This window comes from Hemicordylus capensis, chromosome 3, assembly GCF_027244095.1.
Source record: "Hemicordylus capensis ecotype Gifberg chromosome 3, rHemCap1.1.pri, whole genome shotgun sequence".
In the NCBI taxonomy this organism is placed as follows: Eukaryota; Metazoa; Chordata; class Lepidosauria; order Squamata; family Cordylidae; genus Hemicordylus; species Hemicordylus capensis.
Window position 1 is genome coordinate 33,341,827 of NC_069659.1, and position 12,825 is coordinate 33,354,651.

General features: G+C 44.9%; 1 protein-coding gene across 8 annotated transcripts in view; it reads left to right on the forward strand.

Annotated features, from left to right (window-relative positions):
* Positions 1–12,825, forward strand: part of RNF17 (ring finger protein 17) — a 113,595-nt gene that overhangs the window by 13,733 nt on the left and 87,037 nt on the right. For 7 of the 8 annotated variants that reach the window (XR_008319445.1, XM_053309429.1, XM_053309432.1 and 4 more), the window contains exons 9-10: positions 7,358–7,432; positions 9,748–10,016. Coding sequence is in view for 7 of the 8 variants with exons in the window: in XM_053309429.1 (XP_053165404.1) it covers positions 7,358–7,432; positions 9,748–10,016 (344 nt within the window). In the remaining variant the exon portion in view is untranslated. The remainder of the gene's footprint in view (positions 1–7,357; positions 7,433–9,747; positions 10,017–12,825) is intronic. The other variant, XM_053309434.1, reaches the window with a different exon arrangement.

Genomic DNA, 12,825 nt, shown 5'->3' on the forward strand with positions numbered 1-12,825 from the left:
AAGGCAGGGCCAAGCCAGGTGGATAGTTTCGCCTCCCATTAGGGAAGGGGTTGTTTCTGGGGGTAAGCGGTTAGTCCAGGGATTCTCAACGTTGGGTCCCCAGATGTTATTGGACTTCAACTCCCATAATCGCCAACCAAAGGCCACTGGGGCTGGGGATTATGGGAGTTGAAGTCCAATAACATCTGGAGACCCAACGTTGAGAATCCCTGGGTTAGTCAACCCACCTATGGAATGGAGGGTGTTGCTGGGGGCAACTCTATGCCTTCCCCCGTGGAGCAGAGAGTAGTCTTGCCACATTTTGGGGCTACCTTGCAGAGCCAAAGAAACTTTGTCAAGGCCTGTTCTAGAGCTCAGCCTCAAGTGTTCTGCCATGAGCTAAGCCTCCATGAAGCAAACGTACATGCCCATATACGTGTGGTTCATGCTGTTTTATTATGTTTTTCTATTGCCGTAGCAATAGCATTAAACCCAAGCAAGTCTGGCCTCTCTTTTCAGCACTTTCCCTTCTTTTCTCTGCACATCTCTGTGTATGTTTTTCGCTCTTTTTATTTTTTCTTAACTCTTTATGCTGCTATTTTCCTCGGCTGCGGTTGCAGGCTTCAAACTTCTTAGAAACACAGGACTTGTGGGAGCAATATCCTGATGGACAGCTTTCCCCCTTGTATTGTTGATTCTTGCATCAAAGTGCCTTAATAAAATGTTGGCAGTAGACTGCCAGCATTTTACTTAGAAGGGACATTTTACAAAGGGTTGTGCTATTCTGAGGGAGAAAATGCTTCAGGGCTCCTATTCCTTGACCCAAGCTCCTAGTGCTAAACATTTTGCTTGGTTTTGGCCCCACCTGCCACTGCTTGCAGAGATAGCCCAACTGTAGCTATCCCCGTGGTGGCAATAGGCCATTCTGATGCAGGAACACTTCAGACTTCCATATTTATTTCTGTTCTCGTGGTTTGTTCTTGGCCTTACCTTTGACCACTGACTGCTACAAGTTTTGTGCATCCTGAAACTGACCCATTAAGTCAGAAAATCCAAGCACTCGTGCTCTAACTGAACCTGAGCAATGTGAAAAGGCTTTACTTTTTAGCTTTTGTCTGACCAGCATCATCTAACTACCTCTGCTCCTCTATCACACCCACTGAAGCTGCCATTTTAAGTAGTCGGCACAGCGTTCTCACCTCAGCGAATCCTCTTGAAATTTGGGCAGTTACTTCCATCAGAGTCACCACATCCCATGAAGTATCTAGTGTAGGGTTAAGCTGCATGGTATTGCATGCTGAGGTTGGTTTTGAAGGATGGGTTGAGGTGAAGGATACACCCTGGCTTAAGTGTCAAGTTGTGATATGCAGTTATTATTTACATTTATTATTTACATTTTATATCCTGCACTTCCTCCAAGGAGCCCATAACCCATACTTCTGTTTCTCCTCAGAACCACTCTGTGAAGTAGGTTAGTCTGAGAGAGAAGTGACTGGCCCAGAGTCACCCAGCAAGTATCATGGCTGAATGGGGATTTGAACTTGGGTCTCCCCAGTCCTAGTCCAGCACTCTAACCACTACACCACGCTGGCTCTTGGGTTGCTGCAGTTCCAGGGAGGTTGTGGGGAAGTTTATTTTATGGATCCCTTTAGTAGCAATTAAAGGAGGAGCAAGGAATCCAGCCTTCACTGGAGCAGTGCAATGATAGGGTGTGGTTCATGTGTTGTCACTGAAAAGGGGAGTAGGTCCTGTGATGGGCTTAGTCATGAGAAAGCAGATGACACTAATGTAATCACCCTTCATCCCTAAATGAGGAGAGAGATAGCGGAGATGGGAGGATTCTCGATGTGCATATCCAGCGCCTTAATGGATGGAGAAGTGATGTGAGTGTCTGGAAGAGTGATCTGGCAGTGTGGGAGAGATTGATTGGTGAGGGAGAGCAGGTTGCATGCTTTGAATCCGGGGATCGAAGTAGATCAGGTATGAGATTGTGCGAGTAGAAAGGTGAAAAGCCTTCATGGATGTTCCTTTCTTAGTTTTTCTGAAGTCCTGATTGATCCCTAAGTGGAGGAGTGCATTCATAGGTTGGGTTGCTCCTCCTACCTGCTCCTAAGACAGGGCTTGGGAGTAGGCAGGAGAAAAGGAGCCCAGCTAACAGATGTAGGAGGGCATATCCACTAGGGATGTGCACCGAAATGCATCGGTGCCATCTCAAGGGCGGTGAGGGGTTCCCTTAAGAGGAGGTGGGCAGGTCCTACCTGCCTGTCCTCCAAGCCCTGGCTGCCCCACCACACAGCTGTTCAACTGGAAATATATTTATGCAAGTGGCAGCTTGTGCTGCTTTCCCCTTTAAAACGCTGCACTGTGGCAATGGGATGCTTCCTCGGCATTCCTTGCATGGCATCAGCACATAAATGGCGCCGATGCATGTGACGACACCATCTACGTGCTGCTGCCGTGTGAGGGATACCGGGGAAGCATCCCATCACAGCAGCACAACGTTTTAAAGGGTAAAACGGCACAAGCTGCTGCTTGCACAAAGGTATTTCTGGTTGAACAGTGGGTCGGCAGGGGCTTGGAGGACAGGCTGGTAGGACCTGCCTGCTTCCTCTTAAGGGAACCCCTTGCCCTGTGCCGAAGCATTTCGGTGCCTCTCCAGAATTCTCTGCCTTCCAGGTTCCAAGCCACTGAATTGCTCTGGTGCCAATAGCGAGCAACTACAGTACTGAAAACATGTTTGTGAACCCTGGGATGGTCTGTATCTTAGCACATCTTATTCAAAACATGATTAGATCCAAATACAAACCCCTGATAAGAGAAAAAGGCAACCCCATTGAATAAGTAACTCAGGCCAAAAGGATATATGTTGAATATTCACTCAACAGATTAGTCAACAACAAATATCCTTGTGTGAAAAAGTATGTGAACCCTTCATTCAGTAACTGGTGGCACCTCCTTAAGCAGCAATAACTGCAACTAAACATTTCCTGTAACTGGTAGATCAGTCTGTCATATCAGCTTGGAGGAATCTTGGCCCATTCTTCCATACAAAACTGTTTCAGCTCTGTGACATTTGAGGGCTTCCTTGCATGAACAGCTTGCTTCATGTCTTGCCACAACATTTCAATAGGGTTTATACAGTATTGGGTGGTTGATGCTCATCTGTCTGGACAGCGTTACAAGGCCATTTCTAAGCATTTTGGGGCTTCATCCATCCAATGTCAAACAGTGATTCTACCCAAGAGCAGTAGCCCTGCCAAGATACCCCAAGAGCAAATTGGAAAATCATCCAAAAAGCGCAAAGAACCCCAGACTAACATCTAAAGATTTGCAGGCCTCTCGCTGCAGCTGATGTGAGGGTTCATGCCTCAACCATCAGGAAAAAACTGAATGGGAATGGTGTTCATGGGAAGATAGCTAGGAAGAAACCACTGCTCTCTAAAAGGATCTAAAAGGACCATTGACTCAGGTTTGCCAAGGAGCATCTGGATAATCCACAAGGCTTTTGAAATATGGTCAGATGAATCAAAAATGGAACTTTTTGGATACAACTGCAAATGTTTTGTTTGGCAAAAACTGAACACTAAAGCTGTTCACACAACCAAAAACTGGGTAGGACAAGTGTCCTACTCAAGTTGGGAGCTGGTAGGTAGGAGGAGCAACCTGGCCTATGGATACACTCTCAACCCCTGAGGAGAATGACCTTTCAGGTAAGTGCCAACGATTCAATTTAACACTTGTTGATGTGGCCCTGATGATGTATTCAGTATATGGGCCTCAGTATCCAATGGTTGCAGAACCTGAAACCTGAGGTGAAAAGTACTGTGGCTTAGTGTTTTCCATACAGAAGGCCCTGGGTTCACTTCCTGGCATCTCCTGGATGAGCTAGGAGGGAATGGGGCGGGAGTGGGGGTGGAGGAGAATCTTCATAATGCACAAAAATTTGAAGTGTACCTTTAGAGCAGTTTTGTCCATACACTTTACTACATCTATTACTATGAATATTAACATACATAAATGGTGACCTGTCCCCAAAGGGCTCACAATCTAAAAAATAAAGATAAGGTAGACACAACCAGCAGCCACTGGAGGGAGGCTGTGCTGGGCTTGGATAGGGATACGTAGTTGCTCTCCCCCTGCTATATATGAGAATCACCACTTTAAAAAGTGCCTCTTTGCTTAGTTAGCAGGGGACTTCCTCTCTGAACTCTGAGATCTGGGATTATATTATATAATATTGATTCTTTTGATTGTGTTTGATCCTTTAGAGGAGTATGTTCTAATAATTGTCTCATTCTTCATGATATCCACTCTAGTGTAGTTTCACTAAAGACGCCCTCTAGTTCCTCTCAGTTTTGGCTTTCTTTATCAGGTAAAGGCTGTTGATTTTTGAGAGGCTTCCCTCTAAATTGTTTAAATATGTGCTTCAATTTATTGGTTTGTTTTATATGCTGTAGGGATGTGCAGAACGTCCCGTGGTCTCAACATTCCAACTTGAAAAGGACTGTTTTGAGTCAGAAAATTTGGAGTGCCATTTTAGATTCTAAAATGGCACTTGGAATGGGGTCATTTAGTTGGAACAATCGGCTCAACCAGTTGTTCCTGTGGAACATCCTGGTGATTTTGTGTTCTTTCCCAGTGTAGGAGAGTATCTCTTTAAGTGGGTTGTCATGCCCACTTGCTCCCAGACAGGATCTTGTGAATCTTTAAGCTCCCATTGTGTCTCTGGGCTAGGACTGCCCAGTTTCAATCCTGTCTCGCTCCACTGAACAGGTCTCCAAAGAGCTCCAGCATTCTTCAGCGCTTTCCTCAATTTTCCTTTGATTCCCCTGTCCAGTTCTTGGCTACAGTCCTCTTCTTTAATTCTATCCTTTGCTTCCCCTGTGTTTTTCAACACAAAAAACCTTGACTCTTTTCTACTTTTGGTTCCCGCCCCCCTTTGCTGTCACTCTGAGACCATGCAGTGGGCAGCACCTACGCCCTCCCTCTCAGAGGACTCCACTGTGATGGTCACCTGGGAAAGGACATGCAGAAGGGACCACAACCAAGCATCCCATGCAAGAACATGCCCTACCGCCTCTCAAGGGCAGTCCAGTCACGCTTGGAGGCATTCAGAGCCCTCCCACATTGACTCTTCAGGAGAGCACGGCTTACAGTGGCACAAGTGACACAGACCTCCGTGGAGGAGTCCTTGGGGAGGCTCTGCCCAGAAGAGCCTCCCCAATGACAGTTCAGGTGCTGGAACACTGGGAGGTGGAGTGGGAGGAGCCTATTATAGTCCTAGGAGTCTCATCCACAATCTAAGCTGGGGGTCCTGCCAGATACACACGAGGGTGGGCTTCAGCCCCCACCCTGTAGTAGCAAGCTGCTCCCTGACCAACCACCCCATCAGAATAACCTGTCTCCTCAACAAGATATTGTTGCAAATATGCCAGCATCATGCTCTTCCCTCCAGCCCTCCTGCCTCAAGATCAGGCAATCTCTGATCATACAAATGCCAGCCCCGTATAGAGTGCATTGCAGTTGCGAAGCCTGGAGGTTACCAACATATGTGCCACTGTTTTAAGGACATTCACCTTTAGAAATGGACGTAGCTGACGTATCAGCCAAAGCTCATAAAAAACATTCCTGGCCACTGCCTCAACCTGAGACACCAGGGAGAGCTTTGGGTCCAGGAGTACTCCCAAGCTATGTACCTGATCTTTTGGGGGAATGTAACCCCATCCAGAACAGGCAGATCTAAACTATCTCTCGGGTCCTGGCCCACCACAGTCAGTACCTCTGTCTTATTTGGATTCAACTTCAGTTTGTTATTCCTCATCTAGCCCATTACTGCCTCTAGGCAGACATTTAGGGAAGATATGCCATTTTCTGATGAGGTCGCCATGGAGAAGTAGATCTGGGTATCATCAGCATATTGATAACACCCTGCACCATACCTCTTGAAGATCTCTCCCAGTGGTTTCATGTAGATGTTAAAGAGCATTGGAAACAGTGTGGAGCCTTTTGGAACTCCACACTTTAGTTCTCACTTAGCAGAACAACAGTCTCCCAAGTGACACCATCTGGAACCTACCTGAGAGGTAGGTATGGAACTACTGTAAAACAGTGCCACCCAATCCCACCTCCCTCAGGTGGTCTGGAAGAATACCATGGTCGATGGTATCGAAAGCTGCTGAGAGAGCCAAAAAGATCAGCAGAGTCACACTCTGTCGAAAACCAGTTGGAGATCATCCATCAGGCCGACCAAGGCAGTCTCGACCCCACAGCCCACACAAAAGCCAGTTTGAAATTGGTCTAGATAATCTGCATCATCCAAAACTGCCTGGAGCTTGAGAGGCCACTGGACCTCCCCAACTGGATCTGGGAGTTAATTGTGGCCGAAATCCACAGGACAGGAGCTTTACCACTGCTCCCACCAGCTGAGCCGGACCTGCTGGTGCCTTAGCAGCCCATGAAGTCCCCCAATTCTGGCCATACTGGTGGTGCCCAGTCTTCCCGCCCCCATTTCCAGTCCACGTTGATATCCACTCAGATCTTTCCCCTTTTGCCCCAACACACTTTTTCAGGCCTCTGATAAACAGTTTCGCTCTAGCTTTCTTCCTCCCAATTCAAGACAAGAAGTCATAGGAACATAGGAAGCTGCCATATACTGAGTCAGACCATTGGTCTATCTAGCTCAGTATTGTCTTCACAGACTGGCAGCAGCTTCTCCAAGGTTGCAGGCAGGAATCTCTCTCAGCCCTATCTTGGAGAAGCCAGGGAGGGAACTTGGAGCCTAGATGCTCTTCCCAGAGCGGCTCCATCCCCTAAGGGGAATCTCTTACAGTGCTCACACATCAAGTCTCCCATTCATATGCAACCAGGGCAGACCCTGCTTAGCTAAGGGGACAAGTCATGCTTGCTACCACAAGACCAGCTCTACTTTCCAGTGTAGGTGATCTCATACTTGGTCTTGTTCTGACTGGGAGTGAAGGCCATGCACAGAGTGCACAACAGGTGTTCTCAGCAAAAACAGTCTCACACCAAGGTTGCACAAAATGGCTTTTCCTGTGTGAAAATGGCTCTGCTAAGACCCTTTTGCTTATTTAAAATCAAGCACCCACCAAAAATTGAGTGCTGTCCATGACACCTGCTCTGTCCTGTGGGCACAAAGCACTTTACAGTGTGTTTTCTAAACATTAATATAAACAAATATGACTTGTTTTGCCCTTAAAAATTGAGTAAATTTACAACTTATATTTGTGTTTATATGTTCATAAAGTGAATTTGTTAAATCTAATCTATTGTACATGCCTTGAGCCTTTTGTTTAAAGATGTCTTTGTAAGTGTAACATGTTTCTAGCAGTTTATAAGATCTTGAACTCTTTCTTCGTAGGTTTTACATAGACTATGATGAGATTATCTCCTTGCTTAGAAATATGGGGAAATTCTCCTTGGATATGCCTAATCCGTAAGTTATTTGCAGTGTACAAATTCTTCATGTCGCTCTGTTACCTTCCTGTATAAGAAAATGGGTGTATGGCACACTTATTTCTTGTCACCATTTTCTTATATGATTGAGGACACAATCCCATTGACAATCAGGACTGTGAAGCACATGCTTAACTGTTCAGGTGTTATTGATCTTGAATTAACAATGTTCTTTTCTTTATATCACAAACCTTCAAGTAGTGGTCAGCATTTAATTGCTTTTGTACAGAGCTTAGATAACTCACTTTCAAAATAAATTTTATTGATGTATATCACTTTTCAGTGAATTGCATCCAAGGCTTCAAAAACCCTATTCACAATTAAAATCCAAGGATTGTTTTGGTGTAAAATATAGCCGCCTGCTTACTTCTGTATTTTTCTTGCTCAACTACATGCTAAATAAAATTAAGCATTCTTCCTTGTGGTATCACCTTTTTCATATCTCACCCTCTGCCACTGGTATGTCTTTCCAAACGAGTATTGTTCCACTGAAACTTAAACATGCAATGTTTTAAAATCTTGCCCTCCAGAATAGCTACAGATAGAAGTAGCCCTTCCTGTCTGGGAACTTAAAAGAATTTGCCTGTGGCCTGTTTAAACTGTAATGCCAAACTGTGGTTTATGTGACTGAACATAAGGGAACTGCAGACTTGTGTACTCCCTCATTTCTCCTCCCCTTTGGGTATGAGAAGTGTTTTTCTAAAGCAAAAGCCTTGTCTTTTTGGATGTGACAGAGAGAGCATGTGAACCCGTGGTTCCCTTAGGGTCATTAAGAAACAACTGAACTGAGTTGTTGTTGCTATCAATGGTGCCTGACATCCAGATTAATGAAGTGTGTGTGAGCTGCATTCCAGACTAAAGCAGTGCAGGAGCTCATCGGGGGACAGTTTTCACCTATTTCCCCTTATGAAGCACTCTGTGGTCTGTGCCCCCCCCCCATGTGTTCCTAGGACTGTGCAACCGTCAGGGGCACATTTTGGGGGTGACAGAATGCTTTCAGAGGGTACTGGAGATCAGCAAAAATCACCCCCGCAGTGCTTTAGTCTGAAGCTTGGCATTCCACATGTGTCCTGGATGTTGACCACTATAATTACCGACAATTATTTTATCAAAGCTAATACAATTATTGATGTAATATTTCTAACATATTTATATACTGTTTTTCAACAAAGAAGTCCAATGTGACTTGCGTTGTAAAAGGAATGGAAAAATGTTTCCCTGTCCCAAAGTGGGCTCTCAATCTGAAAAAGAAATGAGACACACTCCAGCAACAGTTGCTAGGGAAGATGGGCTGGCTCTTAGGAACATAGGAAGCTGCCATATACTGAATCAGACCATAGGTCCATCTAGCTCAGTATTGTCTACACAGACTAGCAGTGGCTTTTCCAAGGCTGCAGGCAGGAGTCTCTCTCGGCCCTATCTTGGAGATGCCAGGGAGGGAACTTGGAACCTAGATGCTCTTCCCAGAGTGGCTCCATCCCCAAGGGGAATCTCTTACAGTGCTCATACACCAAGTCTCCCATTCATATGCAACCAGGGCAGACCCTACTTAGCTAAGGGGACAAGTCATGCTTGCTACCACAAGACCAGCTCTCCTCTCCTAATTCTAGCTATTAATCCCTTGGGGTCTTTCGCCACTGTAAACACTTTTCCACAGCAAGCTGACCTGCACAACTGCTCATAGCTGGACAAGCTGGCAAGTCCAAGTCTGTGTTTTCTTATAGCAAGCACACAGTAAAATCTCCACACAAAAATACTACCAGCCAGGCAAGAGAAGGGGAAAGAAGTGAGGTTGGCGGGGGTGGGGGGGGTGCAAGGAAGGAATCTCCAGTGGGCCAGAGAGGGGGGAAAGAGTGGCTGGAAGCTGGGGAAAGAAAAAAAGAAAAACCATTGGGCAAGAGAAGGGAAAAGGTTTATTGTGGGTGGGTAGGTGTGTGCAAGAGCAAAGAGAAATAAGAAAACCCCACTGGGCAACAGAAAGTGAATAGGGTAGCTAGTGTTGAGGAGGGATGGAAAAGGAGAAAAAGTAAAAAGTAAAACCCCATGGGGAAACATAATGGAAAAGGAGTTGCTCTTCACTGCTAAATATCAGAGCCACTACTTTGAAAGGTGCCTCTTACTCAGTAAGCAGGGGTACTTATATGTACTATTTTACATTAAGAAGTCCATCAATGGGTGGTACATATGCCTGTTAGTCAAGACCATTATATAATTTCTGCAGCTTGTTTGACTTGCTCATTTACAGTGATGTGTACTTTTTATGACCTACCTTCTCTGGGCAATTTCTTAACATAGGAACGTCTTTGGAGACTTCCGTCTAAAGATTAGCAATATGGAAGATGAACTCAGTGGCAATTTGTCTAAGTTAAATAGAGAACATCGCAAATTTGTTGAAGAAATGGCCACGGTGACTGCCTTGCAAGAAGCTGATTCATATTCTGAAGGAAGTTATACTCTGTTCCAAGAAACGGCTGTATCGCCCACTCAGAAATGCATTGCTTTTCCTTATGCAGCATCCACTCCAGATGTCATAATTGAAGAAATCATTGAAGATGACCAAGAAAGTGAGTAGCACTTTTGGACAGTTGTCAGACATGATCCATTGTGTGGCTATTGCTCTTTCTTTTCTTAAAATATAGCTTTTCTCTCCCAGTGATGGAGGTTATCCCTTTAAATAGGTTGTGACGCCCACTTGCTCCATAAGAGAGGATCTCTTGAACTTTTGACCTTCCCATGTTGCCCTGGTGCAGCTCCTCCCCAGTTTTGATCCTGTCTTACTCCTGTATGGATCTCAATGAAGCAGCTCAAAAATCCTCAGTGTTTGCCCCTCTATTTTTATACTTTCCCCTCTCCATCTTTTCTCCTTGCTGTGTTGTTGTTCTCCCCTTCCTTCCTCTTGTGGTTCCTCTTGCCATGCCAGTTCCCCCAGCAGAGGTGGGGCAGGGCGCTTATCAGGGACTTAGGAGAGAGAGGTTGTCCACCCCTCTGGTATCTCTTCAACCCACTAGATCTATTTTGGTACCTTCTGTCTCTGAGCGTTCACTGCCTGATAGCCCAGGGCCCAGAAACATAGAGGCACTTCCCAGAAATGTGGATACTGTACCCAGAAATACCTAGGGAGGTTATTACCCTCCCCAGAAACTCTCCCTATAGGGGTACTGGGCTCTGTTTCAGGGGCCCCTGCTGGTAAGAATTTGCCTATACACCAGTCACCCATCAGGTCATGCTCACTAGGGATGTGTGCAGAACCAGGTGGGGGGTGCTGCTTTAAGAGCGGGGGAGGGTGCACGTCCCCTGCCGGTGCTCCTTTTTTCCAAAGTTAATTGAAGTGGCAGCGTACCACCCTGCCACCCCCGTTGACTGGATACAACTGGAAGTATCTGACGTGCAGGTGATCATTGACTTGAAAAACCTCAACAAATTCATCAGAAAGCGCAAGTTTTGGATGGAAATGCTGCGCACCATAATGCAAGCCATTCCAAAGGTAGACTTCCTCACATCGATGGATCTACAAGATGCCTACCTGCACATTCATATTGTACCATCATATCGCAGGTTCCTGAGATTCGCTTACATGGACATTTAACAGTACTTCCATTCCGTTAACATTCCCTTCCATTAGGCCTTTCATTGGCTCCCAGTGTATTCACCAAGCTGATGGTAGCTCTTGTAACACACACATGTTTGCAAGGCCTGCACATTTACCCTTTCCTGGACGATCCCCTGGTCAGGCCAAGCTCTCTCAAGCAGGTTCAGAAGGACATCTCACTAGTCATCTCCGTCCTCCAAAAGCCTTCTGGACAGTCAGTGTGTCCTTTCAGCTGAGATGTTGAAGTATGGATCCTAATTAGTGTGGGACTTGAAATGTTCCTTTTTCTTTGCTAACAGCCCACATTCTCTATGTTGTGCAGTCATTCAGGGTGCCATTGTTGTCATGTGGTGGTTACCATTGTTCTCCCCTAGAGTGAAATGTTAAATTATCATGGGTTCTTTGGCCTGAAAAGGTTGGGGGGGCATCCAGTGGAACTATTTAGGAGTATGGTGTTCTATTTGTGTGGGAAAAATCATGACTACGGATGAGGCTTAAGAGGATCAGCATCTAAGACCAAGCTGTTAAAGAAATAAAAGTCTATAGGAGAAGTGCTAGAAAGCTGAAGAGAACGAAGAATTGGATACAACAAATGTTGGCCTTCAGATCTCTCTCCTGTGCTTATGTTAGAATTTAACAGAAAATCTCACAATTGTCTAAATCTATTGCTGTATAACCTAAACTGGGCATGAGCATTCAGTATCCAAATCTGTTTACAAACAAACAACCTTTCAACAATCATTGGAGCATTCATCTTGACAGCAGTGATACTAAGCAGAAAGAGAGCAGTCCTCTTTCTCATGGTCCAAGCTGTTTTCTACTAAACAGGCCCATGGTATTCAAAGAGGGTGTGATGACCCTTATGATCATACTTGGGGATCAAAATGCCTGCTGCCTCTTCATGCAGCTGTAAAGCATTGCACCAAACTCCTGGGTACGAACTATAATCGGAATTGATTATGCAATAGTTGAGACTCCTCCACCCTTCTCTGGGATCCATCCAACCTATCCTAATCCACGCTTCATCGAAGAAAAGTTCTCTTTTAGTCAGGGATGTGATAGAATGTGTGTCAGGAAATAATTCACCAAGTTTTTTGCTGCAGGTATTTTACAGTACCAAAGAGACAGAGGACTCTGACGTATTTTATGTTTTAGACATTTCTACGACTGTTTGGCACAGACTTCTTGAAATGGTGACACTACTGTACAGAGATGCCTGGTACAGTTCGGTAGAACTGAAGGATGCATATTTTTATATTTCTCCACCTCAAATACCGGCATTTCCAATACAAGGTTCTACCATTTGGCCTTTTATCTGCACCAAGAGTTTTCACCAAGCATATGGCAGTTATTGCACCATTTCTTTGAAACCTGCCTTTCTATGAGGATGTACTGTATCTAGCTTTGTGGAGGACTTCCAGGAGTGGATATTCCTCACTTTAACTGAAGCACCAAAGCATACCAAAAATATAAGTAAATAAATACTGATTTATTTTGCAGGTGGAGCAAAAGAAGAACTATCAAAGTTTGCCTTGAACAGGCACTGCTACACCCAGTGATCAACTGGGTGTAGCAGTGCCTGTTCAAGGCAAACTTTGATAGTTCTTCTTTTGCTCCACCTGCAAAATAAATCAGTATTTATTTACTTATATTTTTATACCATCTGATCTGTACATCTCTAGGTGGTGTACAAAATTTAAAATACAAAAAGTAAAAACAGATTTAAAAATTCATAAAACACAATTAAAACAATCTCATAAAACAAGTAGTTAAAACAAATTATT